This window comes from Trachinotus anak, unplaced genomic scaffold, assembly GCF_046630095.1.
Source record: "Trachinotus anak isolate AG129_WGS33_773 ecotype Australia unplaced genomic scaffold, CSIRO_AGI_Tana_v1 ptg000002l, whole genome shotgun sequence".
In the NCBI taxonomy this organism is placed as follows: domain Eukaryota; kingdom Metazoa; phylum Chordata; class Actinopteri; order Carangiformes; family Carangidae; genus Trachinotus; species Trachinotus anak.
The window spans coordinates 9574757-9595292 of record NW_027273853.1 but is presented as its reverse complement, the minus strand read 5'-3'; the positions used below and the strand labels follow the sequence as shown (position 1 = coordinate 9595292).

The 20536-nt window shown below is 43.4% G+C and overlaps 2 protein-coding genes across 3 annotated transcripts; one reads left to right on the top strand and one right to left on the bottom strand.

The window, feature by feature from the left end:
* Positions 1-430: 430 nt before the first annotated feature.
* Positions 431-7439, top strand: LOC139631094 (methionine aminopeptidase 2-like). 2 transcript variants are annotated; one of them, XM_071495066.1, is made up of 11 exons: positions 431-605; positions 1433-1546; positions 1778-1840; positions 2550-2652; positions 2939-3100; positions 3354-3535; positions 3775-3869; positions 5000-5096; positions 5189-5292; positions 6474-6589; positions 6739-7439. In XM_071495066.1, exons 1-11 carry the CDS (start codon positions 431-433, stop codon positions 6989-6991), a joined length of 1464 nt encoding a protein of 487 aa, XP_071351167.1. In that variant the 3' UTR covers positions 6992-7439. The 2 variants fall into 2 exon arrangements, with proteins under 2 accessions (XP_071351167.1, XP_071351173.1); XM_071495072.1 differs by having other exon boundaries at positions 461-605; positions 1418-1546.
* A 592-nt stretch (positions 7440-8031) lies between these two features.
* On the bottom strand, positions 8032-17712 carry LOC139631072 (netrin-4-like). Its single transcript, XM_071495034.1, has 10 exons — positions 17344-17712; positions 16493-17049; positions 13690-13962; positions 12890-13016; positions 12460-12648; positions 11479-11686; positions 11226-11338; positions 10775-10843; positions 10074-10247; positions 8032-9654 (listed from the first exon to the last, which is right to left on the bottom strand). The coding sequence occupies exons 1-10, from the start codon at positions 17402-17404 to the stop codon at positions 9512-9514; spliced, it is 1914 nt and encodes a 637-aa protein (XP_071351135.1). The 5' UTR covers positions 17405-17712; the 3' UTR covers positions 8032-9511.
* Positions 17713-20536: the final 2824 nt, after the last annotated feature.

The following is a 20536-nucleotide window of genomic DNA, read 5'->3' as shown; positions in this document are numbered from 1 at the left end:
CGAACCCTCAGGAGAAGTGACACGCAAGTCTCACTGAGGAGCCGCATTCACAGGTGCGCACAGCCAGGTAACCTGAAACTCGGAGAAAAGGATGGTTCCGGCGTGCATGCGGTGCAGCTCCACACGGGTCATGCATCAGGACGAGATGGTCACATAAGCAAGCATTTCGGCCTCTGCGGAATACACAGGGGTTGTGTTGCCCTCCTAGTACCGTTTGTTCCTGAATGTAATTTTCCCTACCGAGAAAAAAAAAAAATAAAAAAAAATCTGATGATAAATGAAAGTTTTTTAGCTCCTCGGGAACAGAGGAGGATCGTCTTCCCTCTATTCGGGTCAAGTTGTTGCACGGAGATAGTCTAATGGCTCATTATTGGCTCAGCTGCCTCCAGCACACTTTTCTGCTTTGACCACTGGAGGCTCTCAGCAGCTTATGCGTCACTTCATCTCTCAGTCGCTGATCATGGCGGAGCTACAGCTACAGCACGAAGTGGAGCCTCAACTTCTCAATGGGGACGACTTGACCGAGGAAAGAGACGAAGCAGATGCGCCAGAATCAGTAAAGAAAAGGAGAAGAAAGAAGAAGAGGAGCAAGACCACCGCACCAGGTAAGAGGCATCACTTTGCGGTGAGAGAATCGATGAGAAAATAGCGCAAAATGATCTCCTCCTGTGCCACTCGATACTGAGCAAAAGCTTCAAATATGCGGGACGGGAGACTTTTCAACCTGTCAGATGGTATTTCTGTCCAGCTGTCCCAACTCTGAGAGACTGCTCCTGGAGCTGAGGGCGCTCATCTGGAAACGGGACAATCTCTGAGAAACGGAATTTACCATCAAAACAGATTGAAAGAATTCGTTTGACGATGTGGCTGGAATAGCATTTCATTTTTTACTCCAGATTAAATATGTTCTATCCTATAAATCCCCCTAAGCTGCATGAAATTATGTAATAGAAGTATCCACAGTTTTAGTGCAATAAGATGACAGCCACTCTTATGCAAAAAGCAATGATGATCATTGCAGCTTTACTGCCTCAAAGAGGGGAAATATAAAATCCCCAAAAAGCCTGAGTTGTTGAACCTGCCCTAAGTCAAGTGTGGTCCACACAGCACTGTGTTTGAAGGGCTAAATGTCATAATGCTGCAAGGTACATATGCCCTTGAGGATATTGACTCCCAAGGTATTGAAAGAATTTATGCACAGACCCTGCCAAGTTGAGATCGTAGTGGATGCACTTTCTTGAAATGACTCTGAACCACAAATAATTTACTCACTCTGTGTGTGTGTGCGTGTGTGTGCACGTGTGTGTGCACGTGTGTGTGTGTGTGTGTGTGTGCGTGTGTGCGTGCTTGCCGTGCATGTGCATGCACGCCACTGGTATACACGTGCGTGTTCACCTGCACATGCATGCACAAACAGTGTGTGACTTTGCAGCAGGGACAAATGAGGCTGATGGGGGTGGAGAAGCTGGAGGTGTTGGTGATGTGACAAAACAGTTGGAGCTGCAAACACTGGAGGACAAAGAGAGGGAGGAGGATGGAGAAGAAGGTAACTCATCACCACCAGCACCACCACCACCACCATCATCATCATCATCATCATCATCTGCAGTGGTGATTGTGCTGAACTTTAACTCCCTGAAAGTGCACAGTGAAATGCAGCTGGTCATATCTGCAATGAGATATCTGATTTTCAGTAGCACACTGGGAATCGTGCCCAAGCCCCTGTCAATATTTCTCACTTTACAGACTGTATTGAAACTAATGATGCTTTCAACAGATGGCGATGAGGGAGAGAACTCAGCTGGAAAAAAGAAGAAGAAGAAGAAAAAGAAGAAAGGATGTAAGCCATTTTTTCCTTAGCGCAGCAAACTGTATCTCTACAGGTTACAGCAAATTACTCTTTGGCTCTTCTGACTCAAATAGAAACTGCTGTTCATATCACAGTTTTCATTGTCACGTTTTCTTGAATTGATCAGATAGCTCTGTGAGAACCCTGTTACAGCACAAGTACACCCTACGTCCTGAATCCGCTGCATCAGAATGAATTAAATCCTTCGGTGAATACAACAGGTGCACATAAGCAGTTTGACTTGGTTAATTAGTGTCATGCGAGTTGCACGATGCAGCACTGACACAGGAGTTGTAGGACAAACCGCTACAGGACCTTACACGACGAGCAGGTTGGACAAAATTAGCAACAACAGATTCCACATTAACACACAAATGCAGTGAAAGCTGAGTAAAGCCACTGTTACAGTTGGAACTGAGAGCAAGTGATGCTAAAAAATGTGCTACATATATTATATATTACGTCCCGCTGTATAATACAAGTGCCTTTATACTGGCATAGATTTTTCTGGTAATACAGTTCAATGGGTTCCTTTTACTCTTGGGTAGCTCACTCAATTAGACCTGTAAGTCAGGAACTGAACAATTCTTCTTTAGCCGAGTTAAAATATCGATGTCATGAACGTAGGAAGGATAACTCGTGTTTTCTTTCCTCTCTCCTGCTGCTCCTCTGCTTCTCCTTCTCTCTATCTGGGCCACAGTGAAGGGACAGACTGACCCTCCCTCAGTCCCTATTTGTGAGCTGTATCCCAACGGAGACTTTCCAAAGGGAGAGGAATGTGAATATCCCCCATCAAAAGACGGGTGTGTGACCTCTACATCGTCGTCCACTGTGTGACATGCATTGCATTTATTTAGCTCTCTCTGCTTCCGTTCTGTATTTCATATCGGACGCCATCATGAGGTGCAACATTTAGTGTGTAGTTTCATTTCCTGTTCAGGAGTAGTTTGGTTGAATTAGAGTTAAAACGCTACTTTCACCTGCGCAGAGTTCCTACAAGGCTGTGTCGTATCCTCATTATAAAGATTTGTATAATGAGATAATAATGAGTGCGTCCTCCCTGTGGTGTGTCTGTCTACCCCACGCCAGGCGCACTGCAGCGTGGCGGACCACCAGCGAAGAGAAGCGGGCGCTGGACAGGGCCAATGAGGAGATGTGGAGTGATTTCAGGCAGGCGGCCGAGGCACACCGACAAGTCCGCTCCTATGTGAGGAGCTGGATCAAACCAGGGATGGCCATGATTGACATCTGGTGAGACATGCATTGAAATGTTGTCCTTGAGGTCCTTTTTAATGGCTTTAATCTTGGCTCCTTATACTGATTCTGGACTGATATTGATATGATTTCAGGTCCTATCCTGAAGGAAACTATTTTAAAATGGTCACAGAAAGCAGGAGAGCTGCTGTGTGGGTTCAAACTCTTCTTGGTGCTTTATCTGTTCTGACAACAGTCTCATTGTTCCTGTCATCCGCTGTCCCTTTGTGTTGCTGTCTGTTTCTGGCAGTGAGAAGCTAGAGGACTGCTCCAGGAGGCTCATCAAAGAGGATGGGCTAAAGGCCGGCCTGGCCTTCCCCACCGGCTGCTCCATCAACCACTGTGCTGCCCACTACACCCCCAACGCAGGAGACCCCACCGTGCTGCGCTACGACGACGTCTGCAAAATTGACTTTGGAACGCACATCAACGGTGAGAGCTCACATAACTTTTTTAAGAGCTTTTGGAGTTGTGCTGTGCCATTTCACACTTGGCATTTATTGCGAAACGGTAAAATAATGATTGAATTATATTTCTTAGTGCCTGGAATAAACTGTTCTCATAAGTTAATTAACTTCCACCTCTTCTTGATTAATATGTGCTGAATATTTCTGCAAAAATGATCACCTCATAACAACTGTGATGAATAATCAAACTGTTTGGTCTTTCAGGTCGAATAATAGACTGTGCCTTCACTGTCACTTTTAATCCGAAGTATGACGGGCTGCTGGAGGCTGTGAGAGATGCAACAAACACCGGCATCAGGGTAACGCGGCTCTGTCTCTCTTGCATGATGCTTCTCTGCACCGCTGGTCACACTTGACATTATGAAACACAAACTCCTGAAGAAATGAGAATCTTGAGAAACATTATACAAGTACTCAGAGCACACTTACGTGAATATTCATATGCAGGTTGCTATGTATTATAATTGAACCTATAAATTAACATGATGGCTAAAATGATTTCTGAGAATTTAGTTCTGTCGGGTTCTAATGGGTGATTCCCAACAAAAATGCAGCACAAAAATGGTATGGTAGGGTCATCGTGTGGTGAGGGTGGAGTCCTACTAGCATGAAGTACAACTTTATATGAGGCGACATGCAATTAGTAACGAATATGTACAGAATGAGGGAGTAATTATTGATAAGATCGACTGTGACGTGTTCCCACCCAGGAACATCGAGGTGTCACAGCAGCAAGAACAGATGCATAGTATAAGTAATAGATACAGCAGAGATAACCTCAGATGTACTCAATATGTGCACAAATACAGCCATTCAATGGCATGAAGTACAGAGAAATGAGAACTTGTGTTATAAATCTCAGTGGATCCTCTTGTACGCTCTTGATAAAATACTTCAAAAACTAAGGTATTTATACACATTTTGAGCATCTACAATACAGAGCATGAAAAACAAGTATCAGGTTAAATATACACTACATATAGAAATAGTAAAGTAGAAGAAATATATGGTGACTCAAATAATCAGGAGCTAAGCACATTGCAACAAATATCAATATACAAAGAGAGGACATGATTGGTTATTGGTTTGTGCTACTTATAACCTGGTTTCATTCATAAAAGCGGTCAGTTCACACTTAGCTGGGCTCTCAGTATTATATAGTAGTTCATTAACACAGTATCTAAGTAACCTCATATGATGTATTATATGGTCTTCACTTTAGAGTTATTCAGGAATTACTATTGATTTATCAGCAGTTAGTTCCTGATTTGTTCCTTGGTGCTCACTCAAGAGTGTCTATATTCAGCTGTGCTTCTAAATGAGACACATCACAAAAGGGGGAGACAAATATTTCTTACTATGTACTTTGTGTGCATGAGGAATGTAGTGTTATTTACTGATGTGTGTGTATAACTCCTCTCCGTCCCAGTTTGCAGGAATCGACGTGCGCCTCTGCGACGTCGGTGAGACCATTCAGGAGGTCATGGAGTCTTATGAAGTGGAGATAGATGGGAAAACATATCAAGGTAAAATGAGGCCATTTATCACATTTTCTTCATGCACTGGTTCGGTGCTGCTTCCTGTTCGTTAAACCTCTGTGTGCGTGTTCTCTTTACAGTGAAGCCAATCAGGAATCTCAATGGCCACTCTATTGGACAGTACAGGATACACTCAGGGAAGACAGTCCCTATTGTTAAAGGCGGAGAGGCCACAAGGATGGAGGTTTGTCCACCAATGAACACAACTTTACTTTATTCAAATTTAAATGGTTATTTCATCTGAGACAAGTGGAAGTGGCTAGATTCTGGAGCACGAAGCAGGACTGCAGCCTTTTTACTGAAGTGTCTGAAATTAAACCTTCCTTAGCTGCTTGACCTTGCATATAAATAAACCCTTTTTAATTCTTAAGTGTAATTGGAAGAACATGCGGCTGGTTAGGGTTACGATGGGGTGTGGAGAAATGTTCCAATTCACTGCTCTAACAGCTTCTTAGTCACCCTCGTCAGCACTTTAATTACACCTTTAATGGAATTACCAGCCGCATCGAGTAGCAACACGTGTTAAAACTCCAGCCCCTCATTTCGCTGCAACAGCGCTGAAATGTGGGCATCCAGAGTTCATTAACAGGCCCGTGCCTCACCAAGGAGAGACATGGCTTTGCACTATCTTACATTTCCCTGGCCCACACTGAGACCCATGCCTGGCGCACACCCACACAGCTGCAGTACATGACTGTATTTGGATAGAACTGAGCATTTTAATTGGCAAGTTGCTGCGTCAAGCTTTTTACCTGATGGTTCCAGGAGAGGGGGGTGGGGTGATTGTGTGTGTGTGTGTGGGGGGGGGGGGTGCTGATGTGGCAGCTTTGCGGATTGTATCTTTAGCTGAAGTGTGTTGGTGTAACAGGGACGTTACCTTCTTTTTGTGATCAGAGAGAGCACAACTGGAGTGGCAGCTGGGCGTGCCACGGGGCTGCTAGCACTTTGACTGATTATCGGTGCAGTGAGAGAGGGTGTCGCAGTCTTATCAGCTAATACCACAGGGACTCTAACAACAGCCACACGCTGATAGAGACACAAAACGCCAATGAAACCCAGCCAATCAACTCACAGGAGGCGCTGCTCCAGAAAGGACGCTACCGTCCTTAATAGACTACACATGAAAATGTCAGCCATTGACAACTTGAGGTTTTTGTTAAATTTACACTCTGTGCCCCCTGGAGTCTTTTTGTCCTTTTCACTAATGTCATACCCATTCAGCGGTGCATGAATGGGTAGCTGCTGTAAATACAGTGAGACTGGTGACTTTTAACAAACTATAAAATACTTATAAGACAATTTCTACATTTCATGTCAGCAACAAAGTGAAAGTGTCCCCGTCTCTTTTTTTTCGCTGCCTCGCAGGAAGGTGAAGCTTATGCCATTGAGACATTTGGCAGCACGGGAAGAGGTGCGGTCCACGATGACATGGAGTGCTCACATTACATGAAAAACTTCAATGTTGGACACGTGCCAATAAGGTCGCTGTTTTCATCTCATCCCTGTGTTGAAATTCAAAATATTCAGTCTGAAAATGATTTATAGGTTGATCGCTTATTTAGGTTGCATCTGCGCTTTGCATGGTTATGTTTCGCTCACTTCTGACTCTTATGTTGTTACTGTGCTGCAGACTTCCGAGGGCTAAACATCTGCTGAATGTGATCAATGAGAACTTTGGCACCTTGGCGTTCTGCCGCCGCTGGCTGGACCGCCTGGGCGAGAGCAAGTACCTGATGGCGTTGAAGAATCTGTGTGACCTTGGCATCATAGACCCGTACCCACCTCTCTGCGACATCAAGGGCAGCTACACCGCCCAGTACGAGCACACCATCCTACTCAGGCCCACCTGCAAGGAGGTAGTGAGCCGGGGAGATGACTACTAAGCATGCGCCAGAACTCGAGGCGAACCGGGAGGAGCATGACAGCTCAGAGACAACAAACCTCTTCAGACTGATAGCAATTATGCAATATTTCTCTGACCTAAATTTCCACTGCTTGAGTACCTTTAGCTAATTGTTAGACTTGTGTCATGGCAGTAGCTTAGTAGTACTACTTTTTTTCCCCTCAAAGGATTAAGCCAGTAGACAAAGGACATATCTTTAAGAATATAGTGTTGTCGTTTTAGTTGTATTTTGATGTGCTGCTTTTAGGAAATATGCAAAAAAATATATATGCAAGAGAATAATGCAAAAAAGGTTTTGGTGAACACTTAAACACCCAAAATGCTGTGCTTCATTCATTTATAGAAACAATTACCGTATATTTCTATATTTATTTGCTCTCTTTTAATTTGAGGCCGTTTTTATAAGAAATAAATTGTTATAAATCTTGCACTGAATGCTGTGTCCATATTTATAAAGCTCTAACAGCTTAGTATACTTAAATTAACAGTGTATGTATGTGCATTTGCCAGTTTATAAGAACAGATGGCTAAAATTAATGCAATCTAATGCAATAAATCAAATAATAGTAGTTTTTGGTTCAAACTGTTTTTGAGAGGTTGATTGAACTGGTATTGGTATTGTTACTGGAATGAGAGATGTTTTTTATTTTGTCCACCACAAACTACATCCTGCAAAAAATATAAAATTTAATCAACCTCTTTAAACTGAACATCATAACCTAAATGAGGGTAGGACGGCTGTATTAGACTGCATTAGTATTAGCTGGGTCTACCTGATAAAGGGACAACTCAGCGTGTATGATGAGGTCGAAGTTTTAACCATGTAGAAGTGTATTTCTCTTCTTTAACCAAAGGAGGGCGGCACTAAAACACAGGTCAAACATCAGTCCATCGCCTCCACTAGTAAAGATGTTACAAGAAGTCACATCAGGCTATTCATAGCCTCGTGCTTTAACAAAATGTGACCATGGAATGAAATAGACTTTTCCCAGAAGCATTAGGAATGAGCACACTGACACGGAGTTTATGTAGTTTAGATGAAAAAAAGGGAACATATGGGACACACAGAAATAGCAATACAAATATCACAATGATGACAGAGTACATTCATGCACCCTAAATGACCACTTTGTCCTTTACAAGAAAATTTCCTGCCCATCTTCTCTTATTTTGGTAAAGTCTTTGTGACAAGGACATGGGTGATGTTATGACTGAGGGATGCATCATGTCTCCTCACACAGTTTGTCCTTCTCCTTGGAGACAGCAGACCAGGCCTATTCTTAACTGGGCCTGGCTCAAAAATGGCCCTGTGGACTCTGGATCTGATACACTGTGATGTCAGTGAGTACCCAGGCTTTTAATAAATATTTATTTTGGGGCAGCAGGAGTCACAGGCCAAAAAGAGAAACATATGTTAAGAGAGTGTGTGTGCTCTCTTTCTCACAAACACTCACACGCTGGCTCCCACAGGGTCGGGTTCAGAGGGGCCCTCTCAAGTGAATCCTTCTCATATGGAAGTGGGTCTTTTGAGGACAGCAGAAAATCCTCACAGAATCGAGTCTGACTTAAGCAACCTGACAATCCACTCTTGTAAGTGAACCAGCTGTAAGAGCACAGTCAATCCCAAGTGCTTTAGCTGGTTGCATGTACCGCAGCCCAGGGAGGGTGGAGCAGAGTGTGTTTTGCTCTTGTCAGACAGCAGGCGGGCAAGTGTGCCAGAGCAAAGCAGAGCTGTTCAGATTAAGCCTTCTGATTCCTTTAATGTTTTTTTTTTTTTTTTCATCCTCTCTCCTCATCCAGGAGTTACTTGTTCGGACCTGCACCGTCCCAGACTCACTGCCAAGGACATCAAGCATATGCACACATCCACGCTCTCGCACACTCTGATGTTGACTCATTCATGATTTATCGCCAATATGTATGAGACGACAAGGATAATACAATCAGGGTCTTTGCAAGATTTCAGAGTAAACGGCTCTCAATGAAATAGATACAGCAGGACGTGACTGTTTTGGCTCATCGACTCTGACAGCAACTCCGGCCAGGAAATAAAGTATAATTGAGTATTTAACATGCACTTCTTATTGCTTTATAAATAACCCGGAAAGAATGATGTGCTGAGGTGTATCGTAACACAAGAATGGGATTCTAACCTCAGCTTTGTCTGGATGAAGGTCTTTATAGCTTGCTTTGTTCTCTTTGATCCTTAAGTGACTGCAGTCTGGCGAGGTATCTGCTTACAACATGTGTTTGTGTCTACCAGTTTTACAGCAACCACAGAATTGTAGTGTTCTGCTTTTAGGGAAAACAAATGAACAGTGAAATCCCTGTAGTGGGCATTGGTTTTTCTTTTCTTTTTGCTTTCACTTTAGTGTCCGAGCAGTGTCGAATTCAGACACTTCCTGTGGTTATCTTGCCCATTATTTCACTGATCCCAACACATTATCTGTGTGTCCTCCCCCTTTCCATCCCTCCATCCACTGCAGTTCTTAGCTGTGTCCTACCAGCGGCCACAGTCTTTCCGGAGGATGTGGAGGATTTTGCGTCCCAGGCTTGACTTCCAAGGTTTAACAAGGCTCTTGGTGTTGACCATCAGTCGGCCGGTCTTCCAGTCTTCATGACCAGCCACTACATACTCAGATCCTGGAGAGAAGACAGAGCAGAGCATCGGTGAACTTTAAGTCTAGTGAGAATGCCACTAAAATACACAGAAGAGGAGGAAGATCACTGTGGGAAGCACTCAATGTAAAGAGAGAGAACATTATTATATAACTATAATCAACAAGTTAAATACTGTGCTGCTGTGTTGCCAGAAAGGATTATTGTGAAGTGTTAGATGTGAAATAGTCTTACAACAGAGGTGGCTCTAATCTTTAAGCTGTAAATGTCTAATCTAAATGAGTGATGCTAGGACATTGGCACCCACTCAGAATCTCTATGATGAGTGACAAAGATCTTCTATTCAGCACAAAGCTGGCAGATTGTCTCCTCAAGAGTCGGCTAATTATAAGCTTCTGCATCATGACTGGTAAAGTTTCCCATCGGAAGTGGTTGTAGCTGACCTGGGTTGAGGATGGGACAGGTACAGCCTTGGATGGTCCAGGACTCTGGGTAAAGGGTGCCACTTCCCCTCTGGATCGTCATCTGAGGGTTCTTGTACAAGACCTTCTTGACCTTGACCTCCACCTCTGCATGGGAGCCTTTGTCATGAGCTGACATCACCTTCACCACAAGCACTGCCGAGGACGCACATCAATCAATCATTAATTCAACAAATAAGCTTTGTGAAAGAACATCACAACAGCTACTAACTTTACAAAGTTAAAGAGGTTAAAGAGGAACTCCACCCACTTTACAAGTCAAAATGGCTTTACTGGTCATTGGGCACATTACCAAACAGTGTAATTTCTTCAACACAGCAATGTGCCAACAAAGCCTGGGAAGAAGAAGAATGCTAGCAACGGCTATAAACAATGCTTTTTAAACATTGTATGAGGGAGGACGTGTTTGTTAGACCTCAAGGATAAACAAGATGTGGTTTAATGAGTAACACTGAATGTAACTCCATGGGTCCCTTTAAGTTAAGGAATCACCGATATCAAGTGAAACAACCGGGGTCATGTTATACTTTTGTTATAAACAGATCTGGTGGGTTTTAAGCTGCCACAGATTTCATTATGTTGTTGAATGGTCATATAATCAATGACTGTCATGATTAGCTCACACAACACTGAATCAATTCACTGTGTTAAACCAGGCTTACCGTAGTCATACTCCGCAGCACAGAAGAGTTTAGGGCTGCCAAGGGTCACTTCTACACATTCACATTTCTCTGGAAAAATGAAACATAATATATCAATTACTGCTACATCCATTATCTGCTGCTATTGTTGTTATATTATATTATATATATATACATATACATATTATATTATTCTCTATTATTCATCTTTCTCTTAAGTATTTGATACTGACATTTGCAATTTCTTTCTCTTGCACTGTCCACTTTGCTGCTGCTGTAATACTTCAAATTTCCCCATTGTGGGACTAATAAAGCCTTTTTTAATCTTAATCTTAATCTGTATCTTAATCTCATCATTCATGGAAATGATCTCATCATGATGTGTGGATTTCAAGATCAAAAGAACTGCATTTTTATCTGTGCTGGTTGATGAGTGTGCAGTGTACGAAGTGTGATATGACCTACGACTCACCAGAGTGGTGCAGTGCAGAGAAAAGCTCCTCTACCCTAAAGAGTGCCGTCTCACTATTATTGCTGCTGTGTCCCATGTGGCCAGTAGCTGTATAGAAGACCTCCACATCTGAGCTGCGGTGCAGAGGTAAAACCAGTCAGATCCAGGGCTCCACTCAGTGTTAATAACCCAGAATGCACTCTACCTCAACACCATACATCACTTTATCCACTTTTATATTTGCTAATACATATGAATAAGTCTTGGTTCTCACCCAGGAATGCAGTCACCAGTGTAGGGGTCACAGTCCCCTGTGCAGTCACATGGACGGCAGCCGTATTCATGAAGCCCCCAGTATCCCGTCATGCAGCTGTCACAGTGGGGGCCTCCGACGCCAGGTTTACAAATGCACTCCCCGCTGCTAGGGTTGCAGAGGGGGCTACCACCTGAGAGGACAGAGCCCACCGGGTGGCAGGAACAGGCTGCAGATGAGGGAGGTGACAGAACAAGAGGAGCGCTTGTTAACATCTTTGTCAGTCAGTCAAAAGATGTTCCTCCGTTTCTGCAAGCACGCAGTATACATGATGCACATGCATTAATGCAAAGGACAAACAGAAACAAATATATTTAGAGTCTACACAGTGAACTCCCATGGTAGTATAAAAGTTAAATGTATTTTATCATTCTCTTGTAACAGGCGACGAGATGAGCGTATGTACTCAACATGCTTTAAGCAGCTGCAGCAAAAACAAACATAAAGCCACTCCCTCTCTCGCTGCCTGGATGGTCCCTGGTGATGACAGATTGTTTTTTGTTACAGACTTGCTTCATCTGTTTCCAAAAATGGCATGTTTGTTCTTAAAAATGCTGCAGCATGCCTGGTGGGGGGAAAGGGCAAGAATGGGAAAAATGTGCTTGCGTGGACCATGGGAAATTCCTCCATTGTTTGCAATTACAGTCACATTCCAAAACAGTAACGTCTCCGTGGAGTCTTCTTACTATCACATCACAGTCAAGACAGGTACTTAGAAAGGTGCCGAGGGAAAATACCCTAATCAAAGAGAAATAAATCTGCTTTAATCTGGAGGATCAAAAAAAAAAAAAAATCAAATCTCCATTTACTGCCCTCCATATATCAAAGGCTGCTCCTCTTAATTGGAATTTTCAGCTGGCGTTTATCCAAACACAGTTATGCTTTAAGGAATAGAGAAGCTACACTGTGGGGAAAAAGAGAGCACCTCAAAAAGGGCCTTACGTTTGCAGGAGTCAGGTGCCGTTTGTGGACGACTGGGGTCTCTGAAGAAACCATTCTTACAGTTCTGGCAGTGACGGCCCTCTGTGTTGTGGCGGCAGTCATCACACACGCCACCACTCCGCCGTCCTGTTGCTAGCCACGGTCCACGGCTGAAGTGACAGCTCTTGGCGTGACCGTTACACTTGCACTCTGTGTTTAGATGCAACATATACAAGGAAAGGAAGAATGAGATATTTTCATCTTGCAAAACCTAGTGAAAGCAGTGACAGCTCTTATAGTCACTGACATTAAAAGAGGAACTGCTCTATTATTCATCAAGCATCAGTGTCTAAAAGGTCACATGGCATTTATGACACTAAATTCATTGTGGAGATAAGTCTGCATGCTGTGTGTCCTACTCTGCATTTGACTCTTTTGGCCCATCACTCACTCTGGCACTTATGCGGTGTCCCTATGATGCCATTGGCAGCCTGCCACGGTTGGTCATTGTAGAGAGGTGCACAGCGCTCACAGTGGTCACCAGCTGTGTTGTGTCTGCAAACACACTTGCCATGGACCTGCCAAGCAAACACGAAAGACAGAAAATAAAATGTTACTTGTGCATTTTAGTGTAGCTGAATATATTGTATTATATTGTCCTGTACTCTCAGCTTTATGTATAATCGTCTCTGTGTGTGCTGATTCCTAATAGCCTTGCACCTCCATGTAACACGTGTAGAACGATGCTCAAGTATTGCAACATACTAACATCTACATACATAATCACAGTGTTTACACGCTGTGCAGCTTATTATTGCCTGTGTAACTTGTTTACACCCTCTCAGGCCATGTTGGAATTAAACTAGTGCCTCGGTGCTTCATTTACAGTAAAGAGAATAACATGACAGAGACTATGGGCTGTTAAAGCATTAGGCTGAATACCATAATTAAGGTTTCCACATCCTTAAATCCCTGTAATGGTAGGTAAAGCTATGGCCTAATATCCAGTCTTCACTGCAACCCTCGGCTTCAGCAGCGCATACCAGAGCACAGCTGAGTAACAAGGGAGTGGTGGGAACAAAACCCCAAACCCTCTCCTCCTATTGTCACCACATCAACAAAAAAATGGAGATTAACAGAAACCGTCAGTGGACTTCAGCAAGACACAACATCTGAGAAAGTTTTCACAACAGAACAAACTGTACAAGAGCGTTTTGTTGGTGGAGTAGGTGCACCTGCGACCGTGCTCACCGTGTTACTGGTCTTCTGTTGGCTGGGCTGGTAGCCCCTTGCTGGAGTACAGTGGTCAGCATGTCCGTTGCAAAGGCAGCTGCCTTTCACAATAAAATCATAGATGGCGTAATGGTCTGTGGGGAGTGCAGCAGCACCAGGATGTTTGGCCTGGCAGGGACATGGCTGCTGCTGCAGCAGACGGACTCTCAGGTTGGTGATCATGAGCTGGTCTTGAGCGGCTGGTCCATAGGGATCCACTGAGTGCCAGGGAGACAAGGCTCGATAGATCACCTGGAAATTGAAGGATTGGAAGCATATGAGAATCTCTCGAAAACCTGTGTTGTTTCACCGGTTAGAAACTGACATTAGAGACACTGAGAGACATATTTCTCGTTTTTTGTGATCTGCCCGATAAAAAACAGACATCAGTCTGGTTTGCCTTTCATGTTCTTCAAACAGCTGCTATTCTAAGAAAAAAAAAGTAAGCCCAAGTGCTTCCATGGCTGGACAAATGTTCTCCCTCATTAAGTTTAGTAAAAATGTTTATCTTTCAGATACATCCTCTGTGTCTGTCTATGAAAATGTACAGCAACTTAAAAAATGTTGACATGGTCATTACCCCTAATTATAACATCACAAATTGAATGGCGGACACAAAGTAAGTGCTTTAGGGTTTTTATAGAAATTTTGTGTCTCCAAAATTTCCTTTTTTTTCCAGAAACTACAAGCAACTTTTTTACCTTTTATTTTACTGAATTGAATTAAATTGAATTTAACAGTGTAGAGCCCACACATAATCTTAACTGAAATAAAACATTTTCACTTTTTAGTCTACAATCAACACTTACATCTCACGTCGTCCATCCGCACTCTACACAAGGGAGACTTAAAGCTGTATCATAATGAACATAATTCGTAATATAGCAGCAATATAACTTGTTTAGTGAGTATATGTCAACAACAAGAGGATTTACTGTAAAATCATTGCACTTGAGCAGGACAGTGATTCTCATTTGCATTAAGAAAAGGTCACTTATGGTGACTGTGAGTATACTTCAGCTCATTACTGCAGGCAGAGAGTTTGAACCGAGTCTGATGTCTGTAGTGTTGTTTTATTACTGAAACCGTTTACATTTTCACATAACATTTTGGGGACGTCTTTGAGACTTGAGCAACAGAGACACTAATTATAATGGGTGAGGGGCTTACACGAGGGAGCTCACAAACTGTAGTGGGACACATACTTGCTGCAAATATGCTGCAATTATGAGATCAGACAAAACCATATATTCACCCAGACATTCAACCAGAACCTCCCAATGTGGTCTGAGGCTCTTTGGAATAAAACAAATCCTCACTGGCCAGTGAGAGTCTCCATCTGACGCCATCTCTTTGAGTCAGTGTGTCTGCTCATGAATTAGCTGTAGCTGATACAGCAGGTCAGCACTGATATTCTACCCATGCATGTCAAGGGAGTTTGGTGCTTAGAAGCCCCAGCCAAACAAAAAAACATCTCCCACAGCCCATCAGACGAGGTCAGTTTACAAAGCTCAATCAACTGTTCGGCGGTTTTGTGTGATATCATCTTCTGGAGCATCTCGGTGCCAGTAAATGGACAACAAGGGCGGAGCAGATGGTGAGTGTTATTGCTGTGAAGTGCTGGGGGAGTGTCTGGCAGCATGTTTTGATGTGGTCACTCTCAGATCTCAGAAAACAAATCACAGTCCAATATTGAAATCATCTTTTTGTCTTTTAAAGCTTCGTCTGAGCTCCAGCCTCCTGCTCACTCATCAGACATGACTCATTATGGGCCCTACTCCTACACCTAATTGTGTTTATAACTAAGTTTTAATTCAGTGAACACAGTACCTTCCACTGAACATTGAGTTGATCATTTTATAGATTATATTTCTCGCATTTTCCAAATAAATAAGTAGTAATATTAATTTCACTCATATTACCAAGCCCTTAAGGAGATTCACATGAGGTGAACAAACGAACAAATTAATCAATTAGTGGCAGATGGTGATAATGGGGATATTTTTCTCTCTTTTTTGTCTGCCTATGTTTTGTATTTAATTTTTCATGATGTTCTTATTTTCCCTATTATTATCATTATTTAGTAACTTTCCTTTTGTTCTGTAATTTAATATCAGTCTGCTTGTGGATGAAGCTGGTTGGGCTCCTGATATGTTAGCACATTTGATGTACCATCCTTTGCATTTTGTGCCCCTGGTTATATCTCATTTTGTTGTTACCTCCTTATTTATAAAATATATAACTGATCACAAGAAATAAATGAATAAATGCTTGTGACATTAGCATGAAAAATCCTTGATGTTTAATAACTGCATTAAGCGCAGGTCAGAGCTCATAAAGGGTCATATTTATCTTAAAAGGTGATAAGTTTCAGAAGAGACGTGATTTTTTGAGTTGAAGATCACCTATACATTGTTGGGGGGGTTGGGTCGACAGCTGCCACCCTTAAAATGAGGCCTGCAACCTTAGTTCTCCTGCTACCAAAGATGTTATTGCAAAACAATGTAATTTTCAGGCACCTCTATGTCCCTGAGCTGCCACGTGCACAGAGATAACAACCACTTCAAGGTATGCAATGTTTGCTCCCTCTTCATGTCAGTTCCAGTAAAGAAGCTCATATAACCTTCAGTCATTGTTTCTGTTGTTATTTACCTGCATAGGATCCCTGCATCTTACATCTTTATTGGGGCCCCAGCTCAACCCTCTCATGCCACACTGTCAAAACCACTGTCACCCTTCATGTACCACAGGTAAATGTTTCTAGACCAGCCACTGTACTGACCTCTCCTCTGGTACAAGGAAAAGCTCCTGAATACTTTGAGGTGCATGTCGCCCCATTCTCCCCGACTGATGACCCCTCTGCCAGGCCAAACACCTCCTCACAGTCCCTGGCAAAGTATCTGAGGGTCTTCCATGTGTGCCCATGATCCTGGGAGCGCTCCAGCGTCATGGCAGCCGGGCGGGGGGAGCGGAACACCAGGATGAGATGGGTGAAGAGGAACTCAGTCTCCAGGTCCAACTGGAGCGTCTCCTCCTTCGCCCCCTGCGCAGACTGCCACCAGGTGTCGGGGTCGCGGAAAGAGGAGTCGCTCATGGCGGAGGGAGGGTGCGCCTGGCTGGGGATGGCAGAGTTGCACTTGCTGCATTTTGCCGCCGAGCAGGACTCCTTTCTGCGGGGGGCAGCTGCCTGTTTGTAGAAGCAGTAAGGCTCCGAAAAGTTGAAGCCGCAGACCGACTGGGTGCTCAGCACTCTGCCCTGGGCCAAGTTGCCCATGCGAGGGTTGCAGGCTGAGCCGGAGCAGCTGCTCTCCACAGCCGGATCTCTGCCTTGAGACGTTCCTGGTGAGAAAAACGTTTGTTTTAGTACAATCTGTGTGAAGGTGACAGAAGAATTTCATCTGTGAATCGATTTCTTTTCTCAGAGGGCAGGGCAGTGCCTTTAGGCTACTGCAAAGGTTGCGAGATTGGTTCCCGCATCCCCAACTCCCTGTCTTGAAATGTATGCGCGCATGATGCTGTGAGGCTTGTGGATACATGCGTTTCCCCAAGAAGCGCGGCCACTGCTTGTTTTATTTATTGAAATCTTCATAAAGTGCATGCGTAAAGGTGTCAGTCACACAAGTTCAAACTCACCGGCTAAAAGAGGAGAGGATGCGCACACCGGGAGAATGAGAAGTAAAGTCCACAGTCTCATTCTGAAGGAGTTGTGTTTATCGGCAAAAGCAGGAATCCAAGGAGATCCACCTGTTAATAATCTAACAGCCCTTTACGACAGAAACTAAACTGCTAACAAACTGTTACAGCGCAGAAATGCGCGTCAACGCGTCAGACTGGAGCGTAAAGTTAATCCTATCTGTCATGGTGAAGAAATGACTCGTTAGTCTAAACCAGTATTATCCAACAGCTCTGCAGTCATTATCCTCACATTATTCCATCTCACACACTTCAGGGTTCAGATTTGCTTCGGAGAGTTCATTGACATTTGGGGATATGAGGAGGTTAGCACCGCCCTCGTCTGGTCGTTTCCCACACCCCTCCTCCCTCTCATTCCTAAAGTCAGACTTTAAGGAGGAATGATGTCAAAATAATTTCTGGAATGTTTTTGGAAAATGTTGATCATCTTGTAATGAGAGAAGATGATTAAAATAATAAGAAGGATTATTTTTCACATAGGGCAATAAATGCCAATAAATGCATATTTCCCCCAAGAAGTACCAGTGATGGAAGAAATTAGTCGCCATCAGATTTTCAGTGGAAAAGAACTGTTTATATCTTAAAATAATAACTGAGACATTGAGATTGCCTCCACAAACCACACGCACAAGCACTCAAGTGTGTCATTGTGTTGCATTCCTGTCACATATCACCACTTATTTCTAACTGCCACACATTAACCACACTTTACCTGCCTGCCTGCCGCCAGACAGACAACAGCCCAGGACCTCAGGGGTCGCACAACCCTTGACCCCAATAATCATCCAGTTGCATGCTCTTTTTTTAAACTTTAACAGTGACATCATCTCTTTGAGTAAAAAGAGACATTTCAAGGAAAAAAAACATGGTATGTAATACTACATGCAGCTTTGCCTGTGGCTAAAAAGATTTACCATTCTCATTTGATACCATGTAAAAGCTTTAAAGTGTGGACAGTCTGAGAAAATATGGAGCAGACAGCCAAAGGCAGGACAGGCTGATGAGTAAAGATGAAAAGGGAACAGTGTCACTGAGAGTATACATCATACCTGTGAAAACATGAGGTCAGGAGTAATCTGTTGTCACTGTGAACATGCCCTGTCACATGAATCATCCTCTCATATTTGTGCATGTTAAAGGAGAAGAAGGGGAGTCATGAGCATTCTCAGTCTCTTCACTAAGGCATCCCGGCCCTGACGGATCAGGACATTCCTGGAATACTGTGACTCTCGTCACAGTGTCGGCCTCTTCTCTTTAAAGGGGACAGGGTTCGTGTCTGTGTGTTTTTAGATTTGCATGGGTTATTTCGGTTGTCTCCAGATGATCCGCCGGGGCAAGGGGCGATGCACCTCGAGCTGTTCTCTTTGTACATCTCTTGCTTGTTTTTCGATCCTAAAATCCCAGGAGTCACCATGAGAAATGCTGCAGGAAGGATGTCTAATCTTGGCCAGTCTGTTGTGTATTCCCCTGACAGGATGAAAGCAAGGCACATCACAAACAAATTCCTCTACTCTCTTTAACTCAAGCTGTTTGTTGTTTTTCTCTGTTATGGCTCAGCAGAATTAGAGGTGTGTATCATTAAAGGAATAATGTGATAATTGGGGAATTACACTTTTGCGCTTTCTTGCCAAGTGTTCAATCAAAATACTGATACCACTCTCATGTCTGTATGGTAAATGTGTGGCTACTGCCAGGACTTTCTTTTTTAGCTTAGCTTAGCTTAGCATGAAAAATGGAAATGAGGGAAACTGGCTATGTCTAACAGATCTGTCCATCAGCAGCTCTACAGTTCACAAATTAATGTTTGTTCAACCTGTATAAAAAGCAAAGGGAAATATTGTCAATAAACTCTTTTAGAGGGGTTACCTGTAAAACTATTTCATGGCAGAGACTCCAGGTGGTCCCTGCACCCAGCCAAGAAGTAGCCCCGCACATAACCCCCCAGTAAGAACACAACTTGCCACTTCATTGGTTTATGTATGGATTAAACTAACAGGCTATATAATATTAGTTTAAGAGGTGCTGCTTGGCAGATTTTGTTACTTTTGAATACACTGGCTGAAGCTTCATATTTTACCATACAGACATGAGAGTGGTATCAATCTTCTCATCTAACTCTCAGCAAGAAAGGAAATAAACATATTCCCCACTATTCCTTTAATAGAAAACACTGTTCCACTAAAAAGCCGGCTCAAACCTCTATACTCAGGAATTATTCCAGTTATGTTGAAGGATTGAACGAGCAGCTTGTAACTGCATACGACAGACTCATGCATGTGTCTGGGAATAGTGCAGATAAATGCAATGTTGAATACAAGGTCAGATATTACAATACAATCAGAGGGTTTAGTTCAATAACATGAAATATTGGGATGAAATACTCCATCTCTTGCTGGTGCTGGACCTCCACAGCCAGTGGGGCTGCTGTGGCTTCGTCATGTAATGGCCCAATAAGATGACACACTCAGGGCCGTTCCACTGCTTCTGGCCTGCTTTATTTCCAGACTGTAAAAGGATATGGTTCCCCCCCCCCCCCCCCCATGCTGCCATGTCACCTAGTACCTTCAGCTCACTGAACCGTCTCAACCCTTGCAAGTAATCTGTCTACTCTCCTGTAAAAGCCAGACAAAAAGCCAGACATGCTCCAGGCAAGAAGGCTAGGTGCGGTGCCCGCGGGCTAGGCTATTAAACATAAGGAAGGTTCCAAACACCCTCTGTCACCGGTTTCACTGCCTCCACTTTTATGACGTTTATCACTGCTATCTGTCTGCTTATTCCTAGCCATAACATTGCCCTCACCCACATTTCATCAGATGGTTTAATCTGTAATGACAAAAAAAAATGAAACAGGGTCTGTGTTATGTAAATATTAGTTCTAAAATGCAACTCTTCCCATGATGTAACTCATTGGGTATTCAGGCTATTAGTTATTTATTTTATGTAAAGACAGCAGTGGAACTCTTGACGTTAATTAGCACAGCAAATGCCTTGCCTCCTCCTCCATACACACATTTCCCTCAGCAGCCTCCTCATCCAGCCGCCTCTGGAAGTTTATATTCTATATTTTACATCACCTTTTGACATCCTGTCTCCCTGCCCAGGAAGGACACAACAGATGACTGAGCACGAGCCT